The 16,359-nt window shown below is 41.5% G+C and overlaps 1 protein-coding gene across 5 annotated transcripts in view; it reads left to right on the top strand.

The window, feature by feature from the left end:
- The window catches only part of CSTPP1 (centriolar satellite-associated tubulin polyglutamylase complex regulator 1), a 184,405-nt gene that overhangs the window by 79,581 nt on the left and 88,465 nt on the right, over positions 1-16,359 (top strand). For all 5 annotated transcript variants that reach the window (XM_066361941.1, XM_066361926.1, XM_066361934.1 and 2 more), the window contains one exon: positions 5,662-5,792. In XM_066361941.1, coding sequence (XP_066218038.1) covers positions 5,662-5,792 — 131 coding nt within the window. The remainder of the gene's footprint in view (positions 1-5,661; positions 5,793-16,359) is intronic.

Genomic DNA, 16,359 nt, shown 5'->3' with positions numbered 1-16,359 from the left:
ATATTAGTTTTAGGTGTACAACATACAGTGATTAGACATTTATATAACTTACAACATGATTACCCCAATAAGTCTACTACCCATCTGATATATTACATAGTTATTACAATATTATTGACTATATTTCCTATGTTATACTTTACATCCTCATAACTTTTTATAACTGGTAATTTGTACTTCTTAATCTTTTTACCTTTTATTATCCATACCCCCAAGCTTTAGTTATTTCATAAGAAAATGAAATTGGGACCTGGCTGGGTTGTTCAGTGGATAAAGTGTCGACCTGGGGCACCAGAAGTCACAGGTTTGACCCCTGGTCAGGGCATGTAGGAGAAACAATCAAAGAGTACACAACTAAATGGAACAATAAAACAATGAGTTGATGCTTCTCTCTCTCCTCGACTCTCTGTCTCTCTCAAGTCAATGGAAAAATGAAAAAAGAAAATGAAATTATATCAAGAACTCACACTAGTTTAACATGTTTAAAAATGTCTAATTATTGCCTGACCAGGCTGTGGTGCAGTGGATAGAGCGTCGGACTGGGATGCTGAGGACCCAGGTTCGAGATCCCGAGGTTGCCAGCTTGAGCACGGGCTCATCTGATTTGAGCAAAATCTCACCAGCTTGGACCCAAGGTCGCTGGCTCGAGCAAGGGGTTACTCGGTCTGCTGAAGGCCCACGGTCAAGGCACATATGAGAAAACAATCCATGAATAACTAAGGTGTCGCAATGTGCAGTGGAAAACTAATAATTGATGCTTCTCATCTCTTCGTTCCTGTCTGTCCCTGTCTCTCCCTCTCTCTGACTCTCTCTCTGTCTCTGTAAAAAATATAAAAATAAAAATGTCTGATTATTAAATCATTAATTTTTTAACACAGCTCCTGCTGCATTTCTTTGATATGTTACTCTAGAGTTAATTAAATACTAAGCTAATAAGATAGGAGAACTATGGAATTTTATTATTTGATTACTAAAATCAATTTAGGAGACCTTTGTACTCTACCATTTCATTTTAATGAATTGATTTATACCTTTTTGATATATATAATTCACCAAGAAATTTTAATTTTGATACCTCTGGATCAAAATTATGATGGCCAGAGGATCCAGAGATGTCCTGAACTTCTAATTCATGACAGGTTAAAAAGAAATAATCAGATCCTTATGAATTATAGAAGAGAATATCTTTGTTGTGCTACCTGTTGTATGCCCTGGCCGGTTGGTTCAGTGGTAGAGCATCGGCCTGGCATGCAGGAGTCCCTGGTTCGATTCCCGGCCAGGGCACACAGAAGTGCCCATCTGCTTCTCCACCCCTCCCCCTCTCCTTCCTCTCTGTCTTTCTCTTCCCCTCCCGCAGCCAAGGCTCCATTGGAGCAAGGTTGGCCCGGGCGCTGAGGATGGCTCTGTGGCCTCTGCCTCAGGCGCTGGAATGGCTCTGGTTGCAGCAGAGTGACGCCCCAAGATGGGCAGAGCATCGCCCCCTGGTGGGCATGCGGGAGTCTGTCTGACTGCCTCCCTGTTTCCAGGTTCGGAAAAATACAAAAAAAAAAAAAAAAGAAAAGTGGAGAAGTAAAAATATGTACATGTATTAGCTCATGTGAGAAAAAAAATGCACATGTGAAGAATAAACCAGAGACCAATGAGATTCATTACCTACAGGGAGGGCATTGTTGGAAATGGAGTGAAAAGGTAAAAGTGGGGGGCTTGGGGGAAAGTAACACTTTTGGAACTATGTAAATATTTCACAAAGGCAAGATATCTATTAATATATTTTTAATTAACAAGGATGAGAGGCCCTAAAATTGAATACAAACAGAAACAAATGAGGCAAACTGTATTTCAAATGAATAATATAAACATACTGAAAGGAATTGGGGAGATTATATAACTTTTGAACAGTATTTGGACTATATGCTCTCCCTCAGGCTAAAAGCAAAGAGCTCTAAACAAGTATTGACTTATAATTAGTAGGCTGCTTTTTCACAGAGGCATGGGTTAACAATTGCTGTACATTTAGGATTGAGCAAATAAGTAAATATATATTATGGATAATGGGGGCCAGATTTCTCTCTATGAGAAAAGGAAGTTTCAAATATAAAAAGGGGAAAGAATAGAAGCTACCTTGTAGCAAAGAACTAAAATTGAATCAGTGTGAACTCGTGGGTTTTAATATATATAGATAGCTAGATATTAGAAAGAAATGAATCTAGGGATGTACATGTGCGCGTGTGCACGCATGTGTGTAGTGTGTGTGTATAGACCTTCATCTGTTTCTTAAGTCTTCTGAGAAAGCCTATAAGCAATGACGCAGTTGAGCAAAAAGCACATCCATCACCTGCCTAGATCTTGTTATTTATTTATTTATTTTTTATTATTTTTTAAAGATTTTGTTTTACTTCTTGATTTTACAGAGGGGGAGTGGCGAGAAGTATCAACTCATAGTTGCTATAGTTGCTTCACTTTAGTTGTTCATTGCTTGCTTGTTGTATGTAACTTGACCAGGCAAGCCTAGAATTTCTAAGGGGTGACCTCAGCATTCCAGGTCAACACTCTATGCACTGTACTACCACAGGCCATACTAGATCTTGGTTTCTAAATAACATTTTCTACTAAAAGCAACTTGGGCTTCTTGGAGAAATGGCTGGTTCCAGGATGGGGTTGGGAAACAACAAGGTAGATCTGGAACATCTTATTTTATCAGGAAGTGAGAAAGTAATCAAAGAATTGTGTGGACATGTCAAAAGGACATAGAAGTCAGCTTGAAAGAGATTCCATAGACAAATCTGGGATAATTTAAGCATCAAAATAAATAATGATAATAAAGGACTATAGCCTATTGAATAAAGTAAGAATCCATGAATCCAGATTAATATAAATAAATAAAGAATGAGTGATTGAGAAAGGTAAGCTCTTCTGTGCTGTAGAACATCATCTTATAAATGTAGTTGAAATGATGTAACTAGGAGGAAAATTGCCATTTGGCAAACCCATAATCATTGTTATGACTTCTGGCAAGAATTATCAATAGATGCTAGAACTAGTAAATGAAAATTTGAAAAGTTAACAGTATATTTCCACAGCCTCAAAATATTTCCCCACTAGATACTTATTAAGTACAACCTAATTGCTTACTCCATCGAATTTACAGTCTAGGAGGGGAAAGAAGTCTAGTAACTTCAAAACAAGGCAGCAAATTGAGAGTACTGTTAGAGTTTCAAGTAAGATATGCTGGGAATTAAATGTGAGTGGAATCAGGAAAAGACTTTACACAAAACATAGCTTTTTTTTTTTTTTTTTGTATTTTTCTGAAGCTGGAAACAGGGAGGCAGTCAGACAGACTCCCGCATGCGCCCGACCGGGATCCACCCGGCACGCCCACCAGGGGGCGATGCTCTGTCGCGACCAGAGCCATTCTAGCGCCTGGGGCAGAGGCCAAGGAGCCATCCCCAGCGCCCGGGCCATCTTTTGCTCCAATGGAGCCTCGGCTGCGGGAGGGGAAGAGAGAGACAGAGAGGAAGGAGAGGGGGAGGGGTGGAGAAGCACATGGGCGCTTCTCCTGTGTGCCCTGGCCGGGAATTGAACCCTGGACTTCCGCACGCCAGGCTGACGCTCTACCACTGAGCCAACCGGCCAGGGCCACAAAACATGGCTTTTGAAATGGTCCGGAAAGATTAGATAGGATTTTAACAGATGAAAGTAGAGAAAGGAAATTTCGAATTGAAGAAAAATAGTAAAAGTTTTGAGCAATATTGTATTTTCTGCTTTTTCCTTAACAGCCATCTTATCTAAAAGAATTTTCACTGATCTTATTAAGATCTTGTAATAACACTTTAGGTAAAGTGATTATGACCCCCATACTGACTAGCTGCCGCCCTAATGAAATGTTTCCAGTTATCTTTATTTTCAGTTAAATGTGAATTTCATCAGTATGAAATATCTAAAGGCAGTAGTATAAATATAATTGTAAATCTTTTCATATCTAATATTAGATGCTCTTGCTCATCAACTGGTTTTATAAAATTTCTACTTTATAAGTTTTTGTATAAATTTGTACTTCTCTGTACAATAAGGCTCAGCAAAATTCTTTAACACATAAATTATTCCCTAGTTTGTTTGTTTTAGAAAATTTTTAAAGAGCTACATACAGGATATAATTTCACTAGTATTAGTCCTTTACAGCCAAGATCATGACCTAGATACCAGCATTTTTCCCTTGTGGAGTATGAAGCACACTTTGGGACTAGTTGTATGCTGGATAGTTTCATAAATTTAGGCTAGAATGTTATCATTTTAGACTTTGTTTGCTGGAAATGTGGCCTACTCCATTTACCTGAAACAGCTCGTTTGCTTTCTTTTTCACTTCCCTTTACTCAAGACAATAAACAGCACTGCCACAAACTGCAGGATGAGATGAACACTTTCACTGCTTTTAAAGTCCCTCATCTAACCTAATTCTTTGCCAGGTGTTGTCCTCACACTTCCTCATAGGTGTCTTCTATGCTACTTTTCTGAGAGGGAAGAAGAGTGTGTGATTTGCTTTTTGGTACCTTGTTACTATATATTAACAGGAAGAGGTTAATTTTATCCTATAACATACTGTATGTTAAAGACAAGTTAGACACTTCCCTCTGAACTTGGTCAGGGAAAAGAAAAATGGAATAGGTAGCTCCTGAAATTTTTTTCAGTTCAGTTCAGAGATTCAGATTTTTTTTCCTCCCTTTTAGTCAACAAATGAAAAGTCGCAGCTGGAAATGGCTGTCCCTCTGTTGCTTGCCATCTTGATTCTAATGACTGTTCTCTATAAGATCAACACAGTTTCCACTCAGGTTTCCCTTGTCATTTTTAGGAGTTTTCTGGAACCTAAAGTCTGCCTTTGATAGTGTTGATTACTGGATAATTGCCTATTCTTTGGTGGAGTTTCCATTTTTAGATTGCGCCAGGCTCTACGGCCTTTACTTCTTTGGCAGAAGAACACGAAGGCATTGGACTGTATTTTTCCCCCTTCCCCAGCCCAGCTTAAACAATGACTCATTTGGACCCTGGGGCTTTGCTTCATACTTTCATTCAGGGGCCACTTTCTACCCTTGTTCTTTTCATTTGCTTTAAGTGTTCTATTTGGAACCTTTTACAGCCTTTGGCACATGGATTTTCCTCTGAGGTTATTGTCAGAGAAGTATGCAACACCACCCCTAAACTGGAACGGACAAACTAGTTATATCCCATAAGCTATGTTGTTCTTATGGCAGCTGATAGAGGTCAGAGGGAGTACAGAATGAATATCTTTAAGGAAACATAATCCACAAAAGGTAGGGAGAGGCATATTCTCCAAAAAGACATGAGTGCCAATGTCATCCAATTAAAGACTGAAAGATTCCCTCTTTATGAGATACTCAGTGACTGATTAAAATTTCTTCTGCGTGTGTAAGTGGGAAGGGCAGCACTCAGAGGAATTGGACTCTGACAGTTTTCAGAGAGATATGGTTATGTGAAGAGACTTCCTTCCAGAAGGACTGGGTCTAATCTGTAGTTCAGAGTTTTGTTGGAGAAAAAGACACTGTCCCCCTTTTGGCAGTGGTTCTGTGTGGTCTTGATTTTTCATTCTGATTTCAGCCTTCCGTATCTATCCATCCAGTGACGATTTCTTGATTTTTCTCTTTGCAGCTTTCACAGTGTATGTCAGGGAACTCACATTCTGTTTCGGGAGTTCAGCTTCATCCAAGCCACCCCTCATAATCGGGCGTCCTTCTTACGGGCCTTCTGGAGATGCTTCCGAACTGTGGGCAAAAATGGCGGTGAGTCTTCCCAAATTTTTTTCTTGCCTTCTTTCCTTCGTTCCAAACTCTTGTGTCAGAGATGCTACCTCCATTACTACCACCATCACTCCACCATCACTAACGAGTGTATTAAGAGCCTAGTGAAATTCTGAGCACTTCATGTTAGTAATTCATTTACTCTTCACAACATCTCTCTATGGTAGATGCTATAACCCCCATTTTATAATAATGAAACTGAGGGTCAGAGGGGTTAAGTAACTTGGCACAGTTCAGCAGTAAATTCTGGGGCCGGATTCATACCCAGGCAATCTGGTTCTAGAGCCTTTGCTCTTGACAAATATTAAAATACCATGCAGCCCTGGCCAGGTGTCTCAGTTGGTTGTAATATCATCTTGATGCACCAAGGTTATGGGTTTGATCCTCGGTCAGGGACATGCAGGAGTCAGCCAATTAATGCAATGTGGGTGGAATAGCAAATCGATGTTTTTCTCTCTCTCTCTCAAATCAATAAATAAAAAAATTTAATACCATGTAGTAAATTTAAGAAATGATGTGAATGCAAAGAAGGAAACTCCTGAGTAGGGGATGGGATGGGGATACTCTTGTTAGAGAAGGTTCTCCTGAGAACCAGCTGTTTGATCTAGGTTGGGAAGGGAGAATGAGAGTCGTCCACACGGGTGAGGGAGGGAAGGGCATTCTGGGTAGAGCCTGCTGTGGTGGAGAAGCATAAAGGAACCTGGAACATGCAGGAAACAGAAGGACAGAAGGAGGTGAGGGGGCGGAGCCTATCATGGAATAAAAGAAAGGAGTGCTGGAAGACCTTTTTTTTTTTTTTTTTTTGTATTTTTCTGAAGCTGGAAACGGGGAGAGACAGTCAGACAGACTCCCGCATGCGCCCGACCGGGATCCACCCGGCACGCCCACCAGGGGCGATGCTCTGCCCACCAGGGGGCGATGCTCTGCCCACCAGGGGGCGATGCTCTGCCCCTCCGGGGTGTCGCTCTGCTGCGACCAGAGCCACTCTAGCGCCTGGGGCAGAGGCCAAGGAGCCATCCCCAGCTCCCGGGCCATCTTTGCTCCAGTGGAGCCTTGGCTGCGGGAGGGGAAGAGAGAGACAGAGAGGAAGGAGGGGGGGGTGGAGAAGCAAATGGGCGCTTCTCCTATGTGCCCTGGCCGGGAATCGAACTTGGGTCCCCTGCACGCCAGGCCGACGCTCTACCTCTGAGCCAACCGGCCAGGGCCTGGAAGACCCTTTTTTGTCATAAAAGAAAGAAGTTGTATTTTGTTCTGTAGGTACTATATGAAGGATTTTATCCAATAGAGTGGTTTCATGATATCTGATTTCTAGAGCATTCTAGAGGTAGCATGGAAATGGCTTAGAAGACGAGACTGAAAGCCGGGCACATACAGTGTGTCCGTAAAGTCATGGTGCACTTTTGACCGGTCACAGGAAAGCAACAAAAGACAATAGAAATGTGAAATCTGCACCAAATAAAAGGAAAACCCTCCCAGTTTCTGTAGGATGATGTGGCAGCATGTGCGCATGTGCAGATGATGACGTAACACCGTGTATACAGTGGAGCAGCCCACAGCCATGCCAGTCGAGATGTGGACAGTACAGAGAAAAGCTCAGTGTGTTCTGTGCCTTGCTAAATTCGAATCTGTGACCAAAGTGCAACGTGAATATCAGCGCGTTTATAACGAACGCCACCACATAGGAATAACATTACTCAGTGGGATAAGCAGTTGAAGGAAACCGACAGTTTGGTGGAGAAACCCCGTTCTGGTAGGCCATCAGTCAGTGACGAGTCTGTAGGGATAGCTACCTAAGGAGCCCTAAAAAATCTGTACGTGAGCCCACATCGAACTGCACTGAATAGGTATGAAACTGGGAGAGTTTTCCTTTTATTTGGTGCAGATTTCACATTTCTATCGTCTTTTGTTGCTTTCCTGTGACCGGTCAAAAGTGCACCATGACTTTACGGACACACTGTAGTTAGCAGACTTGAAGTGGCGGAGGTGAGAGATAACAAAGCCAAAACAAAGGCAGCATCCACTGAGCTGGAAGGGTACTTTCAGAGATAGAGCCCACAGGATTTGGTGATTTGGTTTGACAGGGAAGGTGAGTGAGAAAACCAGTAATAAATTTCCAGGTAAATGTACCATTCTGTAGTGTTAAGTACACTTAGCTCTGAAACCGTCCCTACCATCCACCTCCAGAACTTTTTCATTTTCCCAAACTGAAACTCTGTCCCTATTAAACACCAACTCTCCATTCTCTACCTCCTCCAGCTCCTGGCAACCACCATTCTCTATACTTTCTGTCTTTATAAATTGGGCTACTCTAGTATCTCATGTTAGTGGAATCATATTTATCCTTTTGTGAATGACTTATTTCATTTAACATAATGTCCTCAGAATTCATGCATGTTGTGGCAAGTGTCAGAGTCTCCTTCCTTCTCAAAGCTGAATAATACTCCTTTGAAAGTGTATATATTTTATTTATTCATTCATCCACTTGATGGACACTTGGGTTGCTTCCTCCTTTTGGCTAATGTGAATTATATGATAGAAGTTTTTGAGAAGTTATATTCTTTGGGACACAGTTAAAAAGCTTCGGTAAGCAGCAGGAAATATAGGTCAGGTTCCAGAAATACAGATTTTGGAAAGTAGAATAAAGGTGACTAAAGTAAGTTTTTCATTTTGCTTTACAAATCCTTGAGAGAAGAGCTGTGTGCACTGGAAAACACAAGTCCTTTTTTTTTTTTTTTTTTTTTTTTTGCATTTTTCTGAAGCTGGAAACAGGGAGAGACAGTCAGACAGACTCCCGCATGCGCCTGACCGGGATCCACCCGGCACGCCCACCAGGGGGCGACGCTCTGCCCACCAGGGGGCGATACTCTGCCCCTCCGGGGCATCGCTCTGTTGCGACCAGAGCCACTCTAGCGCCTGAGGCAGAGGCCACAGAGCCATCCCCAGCGCCCGGGCCATCTTTGCTCCAATGGAGCCTTGGCTGCGGGAGGGGAAGAGAGAGACAGAGAGGAAAGCGTGGCGGAGGGGTGGAGAAGCAAATGGGCGCTTCTCCTGTGTGCCCTGGCCGGGAATCGAACCCGGGTCCTCTGCATGCTAGGCCGACGCTCTACCGCTGAGCCAACCGGCCAGGCTTTTTATATTTGCATACTGTTGGTTTGGCATATTCTGATTATATTCTAAGGAAGATACTAAGAAATATGCTGATTGAAAATGTCTTTTTTGAGACTTTAAAGATCTTGTTGAGATGAAGGACAAAACGTACCCACTGACAGCTTCTTGTTAGAAATGGAATTAGAGTCTTATATTCAGAATATTAAAATAGATTAAATTGCTCCAAAAATTTCAGATTTAGAATCTCTACATCAAAACATTTGTTCTCCTGTTTTTAAGGGCTTGTTTGTATTCCTACCTTTATATTATGTGTTATTTAAAATTAAAATAGAATACCTTTAAAACAGTTTTTTTAGTGATTGTAAAAAAGTAGAGGAAGGCCTAAACAATGCTGCTCACCAAAATTAGGGGATATTTTATCGCTTCCTATTCATTTTGAAATATCCTCTAATTTTTGTGAGCAGTATATTTCCTCTTTGATTAGACAAATATTTCTGGTAGACTTACCCTGTGCCTGGCACTGGGGTAAAAGTAAGTGAACAGGTACATTCCCTGCTTTCGTAAAATTTGGAAAGATCCCCCATCCTGCTCTGATGAATGCTACTGTTACTTTATATATAGCTACTGAAACTTTTTTGTTTTAAGTGAGAGGAGGGGAGATAGTAAGGCAGACTCCCTCATGTGCCCCAACTGGGATCCACCCAGCAACCCCCATCTGGGGTGCATGCTCAAATCAGCCGAGCCATCCTCAGCACCCAGGGCCAATGCTCCAACCAATTGAACCACTGGTTGCAAGAGGGGAAAAGAAATAGAGAGGGTACAGGGAGGGGAAGAGAAACAGATAGTTGCTTCTCATATGTGCCCTAAATGGGGATTGAACCTGGGATATCTGTATGCCAGGTCAATGCTCTATCTGCTGAGCCAATCTGCCAGGGCCTGAAACCTTTTTTCTAAAACTTCTATCTAGTGTCTTACTTATTAGACCACTCTCACTATCCTAAGAAATAGGTAACGTAGGTATTATTGTGCCCATTTTATAAATAATTAAATCATGTAACTTGTACAGTTGCACAGTGGATTAGTAACAAAGTGAAGTAGAACTCAGATTTACTAATTTGCTATGTGCTATTTCTACTATTTCTGCTACTCCAATCATATATAGCTTTTGTGACATAAACTCTAGAGATCATCCCTCTCAATTACACTGTTGTGCAAGGAATGCTTAGTGTACTGAGAATGGCATCACCTTTACAGAATATATGTCCTAGTGGGCAAAAGTCAGTGTAACCCAATTTTAAGTGAACTACCTCAGAAAAACTAACCCATTGGTCTTTACATAAACAAAACTGGGAGCTGTGAATGTATAGGTGAATCATGTACCGTATTTCATCAGAACCTGTCTTTCCCAATCCTTCCCCAGTCCTTTAATCATTCAGCAAACATGTATTGAATGCTCACTATATTGAAGAATGATGAGACAGACAGAGCTGGTTTCTGTGAGCTAGCACATGGAGATATCCATGGAAAACAGACTTTAAATGTCCTTAATCCTCTTCTTGATTTAGAAGTGGGGCCTCTTCAAAAATTTGCTTACTATCACAAGGGATCCATATAGCATTTGGAGTCTAAGCAGATGTGGGTTTCTTTATCTTTCTTCTAGCAGCTCCCAGTGATTCGTCCAGCTGCTGAGAGGGAACACCTCCAAGTTCTCCCTGTTCCCCCTGGGCCATAAACAAGATCTAGATTTTATGCTGGATAATTACTGCTATGCTTCTTAATCAAACCGTTTTGGATTTCTTCAAGACCAAATGCAACAGTTGTGTCTAGGTGATACTAAAATCTTTAGTTAGTTTTCATATTCTCAGTTTCTTCCAGGAAACTTTAGAATAATTTTCAGTCCCAGAATGTGTCAGTTCCCAATTTTAGTCCAAAATGAGCAAAAACATTCAGATGCAAGATTCCAAAAGAAAGTATTAAACCCTGTTTTTTTCAATTAGAATGCCAACTACCAGACTCCTACTCAGTGGAGCCTTCACTAGTCCCCTGCAGACAGCTTCCTTAAAACATCAGGAAGACGCTATAGCATCATAAAGAGGAACTAACTCCTCTAGGAGGTAGCAAAAAAGAGTAGAGTTCCAGCATAATACATCTTAAAATGAAGCCGCTTGTAGAAAACTAAAGACCTGATTCCTTCTGAAACAGTTTATGCAAGTTTTCAAGTACAGGGATACAATGTCATTTCTACATATCTAAGTATTGAGTGATGTTAATTTTTCTATTTCTGAATTTCAAACAATCTCATAAAGACTATAGTGAACTTCTTGCTACTAAGGCAACTTTAGATTCTTGAAAGCAAAACGATCTATTCAAATGCAATAAGCCTTTAAAATTCAACTTCTTGCTTTGGTATTTGTTTCACTGTAGAAAGATTAATCTAAATTTTCCAAGTCTGGAAAATATTGAAATTCTCTTGAAGTAAATCTTCACTTCTGGTTAGGGATATTGGCTCAAAAGAGTTTTTATCTATAGTTTATTTTCACAGTTTATTAGAATTTAATTTTGAGCTTTGTGCTTTAACCAGTGTGTGTGTGTGTGTGTGTGTGTGTGTGTGTGTGTATTTTTTTATCTAATAAAAAAATGATAGGTACTTCCTCTTCTGCCCACAAAGAAGTACCTACTAAAGGAATTGTCGTCCTGCCATAAACAACGAGAAAATCAGACAATGTCCAGTGTTTGAGATAGGACTGTGGTCCCTGGGAGGCAGTTGCCAAGTGACAGTACAGGAAAGATCATCAGCTAGCCTGGCAGTCTTCGACTGTTGAGGAGTTGAGCCAATGAGACAGAGATTGGGGTTTAGGGAAACCAAGGTGGCCAGAATTTGCAGGGCAGAGTACCAGAGAGGAGGGAGTAAGTATCTCAGTAAGTTCTCGAGAGTTACAAGCGTCTATTTGAGTCTTTGGCTATAATCTCTGCACATGTGTGGGTTGGAACAAGAACCACCAGAAAATAGTAGGCCAAACAATTCCTGGAGTATACACAGGGTTAGGGGTAGTTCACACTTCTACCAATCAGAGTTGAGAAACTTCAAAATACACAGAACAGCCCTGGCCAGTTGGCTCAGTGGTAGAGCGTCGGCCTGGCATGCAGGAATCCTGGGTTCGATTCCCGGCCAGGGCACACAGGAGAAGCACCCATTTGCTTCTCCACCCCTCCCCCTCTCCTTCCTCTGTGTCTCTCTCTTCCCCTCCCGCAGCCAAGGCTCCACTGGAGCAAAGTTTGCCCAGGCGCTGAGGATGGCTCTGTGGCCTCTGCCTCAGGCGCTAGAATGGCTCTGATTGAGGCAGAGCGACGCCCCAAGATGGGCAGAGCATCGCCCCCTGGTGGGCATGCCGGGTAGATCCCTGTCGGGCGCATGCGGGAGTCTGTCTGACTGCCTCCCCGTTTCCAGCTTCAGAAAAATACAAAAAAAAATAATAATAATACACAGAACACTGGCATTTGATAGAGTCCTCAGTAGCTGAAAAGCAAAAAGGATTTAACTGATATGCATGTAACTTAACTTTATACCTAAACAAAATTAATACTCACCTGACCAGGTGGTGGCACAGTGGATAGAGTTTTGGCCTGGGATACAGAGGACCCAGGTTCAAAACCCCGAGGTCTCTGGCTTGAGCGTGGGATCATAGACTTGATCCCATGGTTGCTGGCTTGAAGCCCAAGGTCTCTAGCTTGAGCCCAAGGTCTCTGACTTGAGCAAGGGGTCACTGGCTTGGCAGGAGTCCCCAGTCAAGGCAATAGGAGAGAGCAATCAATGAACAACTAAGATGCCACAGTGAAGAATTGATACTTCTCATCTCTCTTAATTCCTATCTGTCCTTATCTGTCCCTCTCTCTGTCTCTGTCTCTATTACAAAAAATTAAAAAAAGAAAAATTAATACTTGTTAAAGAATTCAATAGACTCCAGCACTCCATATCATAAAATTTACAAAGTCTGGCATCCAGTTAAAAACATTAAAAGGGGAAGGAGATATGAGTGATAACCAGGAGAAAAAAATATCAATCAATGGGAACACAGACCCAGAAATGACAGAGATGATCGAATTAGCTAACAAGGACCTTTGAACAATTATTTTAAATCATATAAATATGACCAAATATGTAAAGGAAAACATGAATCTGATTAGAAGATAAATAGAAGATATTAAAAAGATCCAAATGAAATTTCTTTCTTTTTAAAATTTTCCATTGATTGAAGGTGGGGAGGGAGAAGGAGGCATCAACACATTGCTCCTCTTAGTCTTTCTTTCCGTTTAGGTGTGCACTTACTGGTTGCCACTGATATGTGCCTGACTAGGGATTGAACCCATGATCTTGGTACACTGGGACAATGCTTATCCACTGAGCTACCTGGCTAGGGCCCCAAATGGAATTTCTAAACATAAAAAATACAACATCAGAAATGAAATAATGGTAATAATAGCAATTAACATTTATTAAGTGCTTCCTATGTATATTATCTCTTTTTTTTTTTCCACAACAATCCTATGTGGTAGATAGATATTTTTATTATATTCTTTGTATAGAAAATGAAACTGCCTGACCTATGGTGGCATAGTGGATAAAGCATCAACCTGGTATGCTGAGGTCACCAGTTCGAAACCCTGGGCTTGCCTGGTCAAGGCACATATGACAAGCAGTCAGTGAACAACTAAAGTGAAGCAGCTATGAGTTAATACTTTTTTTTTTTTTTTTTCATTTTTCTGAAGCTGGAAACAGGGGACAGTCAGACAGACTCCCGCATGCGCCCGACCGGGATCCACCCGGCACGCCCACCATGGGGCGACCAGAGCCACTCTAGTGCCCGGGCCATCTTTGCTCCATGGAGCCTTGGCTGCGGGAGGGGAAGAGAGAGACAGAGAGGAAAGCGCGGCGGAGGGGTGGAGAAGCAAATGGGCACTTCTCCTGTGTGCCCTGGCCGGGAATCGAACCCGGGTCCTCCGCACGCTAGGCCGACGCTTTACCGCTGAGCCAACCGGCCAGGGCTGAGTTAATACTTTTCACTCCCCCCTCTCTCCTGTTTCTGTAAAATCAATAAATAAAATCTTTTTTTAAAAGTGAAATTGAGATTTAGACGTTCAATAACTTGTTCTAGGTCCCACACTTAATAAGTGCAAAAGCCAGTGCCAAAGATCCAGAAAGCTAACTAGAGAGGGAAGTATTTTTTTAATGTGTTCTCCATTGGATAGTGCGTGAGATGCTTGAAATAGGAATGAGTGAATGGCAGTACTTGCCCTCAAGGAGCTCACATCCAGAAGAAACAGTCTAGAAATAGTTTCCATACAGGATAGGTGATAGTTAGAGCCAATCTAAGGTTCCATGACAGTACAAGGAAGGAAATATTGATACTTTCGCCTGCAGAAGCAGGGGAAGACTATAAAGGAGCAGAGGCAGTTGGGATGGATCTTGGAGTAGTGAAAGCTATTAAGCAAATAAGGAGTACATTCTAAAAAGAAAAACCAAGATTTTTGAAAGTATGATGACATGAAATGACATGGTTCCTTTGGGAAACACTAAGAAGTTGATTGTGGCCAGTGCTTCACACATGCATGGCGCGGTATTTTCACATATGACACTGGCAAAAGTATGGAAGACGAGGAGTAAGACTGAAGACAAAAACCAGTTAGGAGCCGATTGGATAGAACAGGAGTGGCACGGAGGGCAGAGCTATTCAGTAGGAGCTGGTTTGACAGGACTTGCAGATGGATTGGGTGTGGGTGTGGGTGTGGGAGAGGCGGCAGGAACGAGTGCCAGAACCTGAAGGATGGCCTGGTTTGTCTCTCCCTTTCTTTTTCCCTTTCTTTTTTTATGCTTTACTCTGAATTCACTGTGGTTTTGTCTTCATTCAACAAACATTTGTATATCAGTTGCTTGTGATAAAGCAGTGAATTGACGAGTCAGAGATTCCAGCTCTCAGAGTTGTGGTCTAATAATCTGAGGTTTGAAAAAAATTCCTGCTTTTTAAAAGAAGCTTCATATTCCAAGAATCAGGGGATTGAAGTAGATCTGAATGATCATATGATAAAAACTTACATATTCCTAAAGTATCTCATGTTATAGTGGGTGAAGTGATCTCAAAGAAATATGCAGACAATTTAGGCTGAAATAAAGATTTTGGTCTGATTTCTTTATGTAATTGTCTGAAATTCCCACTTGATCTTGCTTGTCACTAGTCCTCAAACTTACCACTAAAAATCATTCTGTGATACTCTGGTTTCTCTTCAGATCACATAAATCTTTTGCCTTTTAAAACTCATTCTGTGAGGATTAACAAAGCTCAGACAGTGGGGTAGCTGTCTCGTATGAAATATTAAAGAATATTTGTTACTTTAGTCATTTCTTAAATAAACAAACAGAAACCCTCCCATGTAACCTCTTCCCTGCTGTGGTTTCCTCTGGCCGGTCAGGTCACCTGCTCCCTGGAGCTGCTTGGCCTCACCACATTCTCCCCGGAAACCCAATGTGGTCAGTCAGCAGCCCCTTCAACCTCAGATTCCTCTGCCTAGCTCCCATTTCACTTATTTCTCCTCAGTTCCTAATTTTCTATTTTATTTATTTGTTTGTTTGTTTGAGAGAGGCAGGGAGAGAGAGAGGAACATTGAGATGCGTCTGTCAGTGCCCTGACCAGGGAATTGAACCCGGCAACCTCTGTGCTCCAGGATGATGCTCCAACCAACTGAGCTATCCAGCCAGGGCTTCTTTGTTTTGTTTTGTTTTTTTAGAGAATGAGAAAGGAAGGGAGAGAGAGGAGAGGGGAAAGGAAAGCATCATTTGTTGTTCCACTCAGTCGTGCATTCTTTAATTGTTTCCCATGTGTATCCTGACCAGGGATCGAACTCACAACCTTGTTATTTCAGGATGATGCTCTTAACTGATTGAGCTAACCGGCCAGGGCTCTAATTTTCTTTCTTTCTTTTTTTAATTTTCACTTCCTTCATCAGCATCTTTTCTCGGGGGAGAACACTGACATTTGATGTCCCCTCAAAGCTTTTACCTCAGTACCTCCAATAACTTTAATCTTTCCCTCTATTTAATTTTCCCTTTTTTTTCTATTTTGGTTATTTGGGGCTGTCACATATGTCACACAAGCATTCCTGGAATGCTTTTGTCACCACCTCCTCTCCCACCCAACACTCCTCAGCTCTGTACATAATACCCTTAGGTTGCTAACCTCTGTGTCTTTTCAGGTCTTAGTTTAAAGGTCAGCTCGTTAAAGGAGCCTTTCAGTGACTCCCTTTCTCATCTGAATGAGATCCTTTCTTATTCTTTTTCACATCAGCCTGTAATTTTTTTTAGTCATGTCATTAATTATAGTTTCTGACTAAATATTTTTATTTTAAAAATTATTTATTGATTGATTTTAGAGAGACAGAAAGAGGAAGC

Source organism: Saccopteryx leptura, chromosome 1 (genome assembly GCF_036850995.1).
Source record: "Saccopteryx leptura isolate mSacLep1 chromosome 1, mSacLep1_pri_phased_curated, whole genome shotgun sequence".
Taxonomy (NCBI): domain Eukaryota; kingdom Metazoa; phylum Chordata; class Mammalia; order Chiroptera; family Emballonuridae; genus Saccopteryx; species Saccopteryx leptura.
This window is presented reverse-complemented; position numbering and strand designations above follow the sequence as displayed.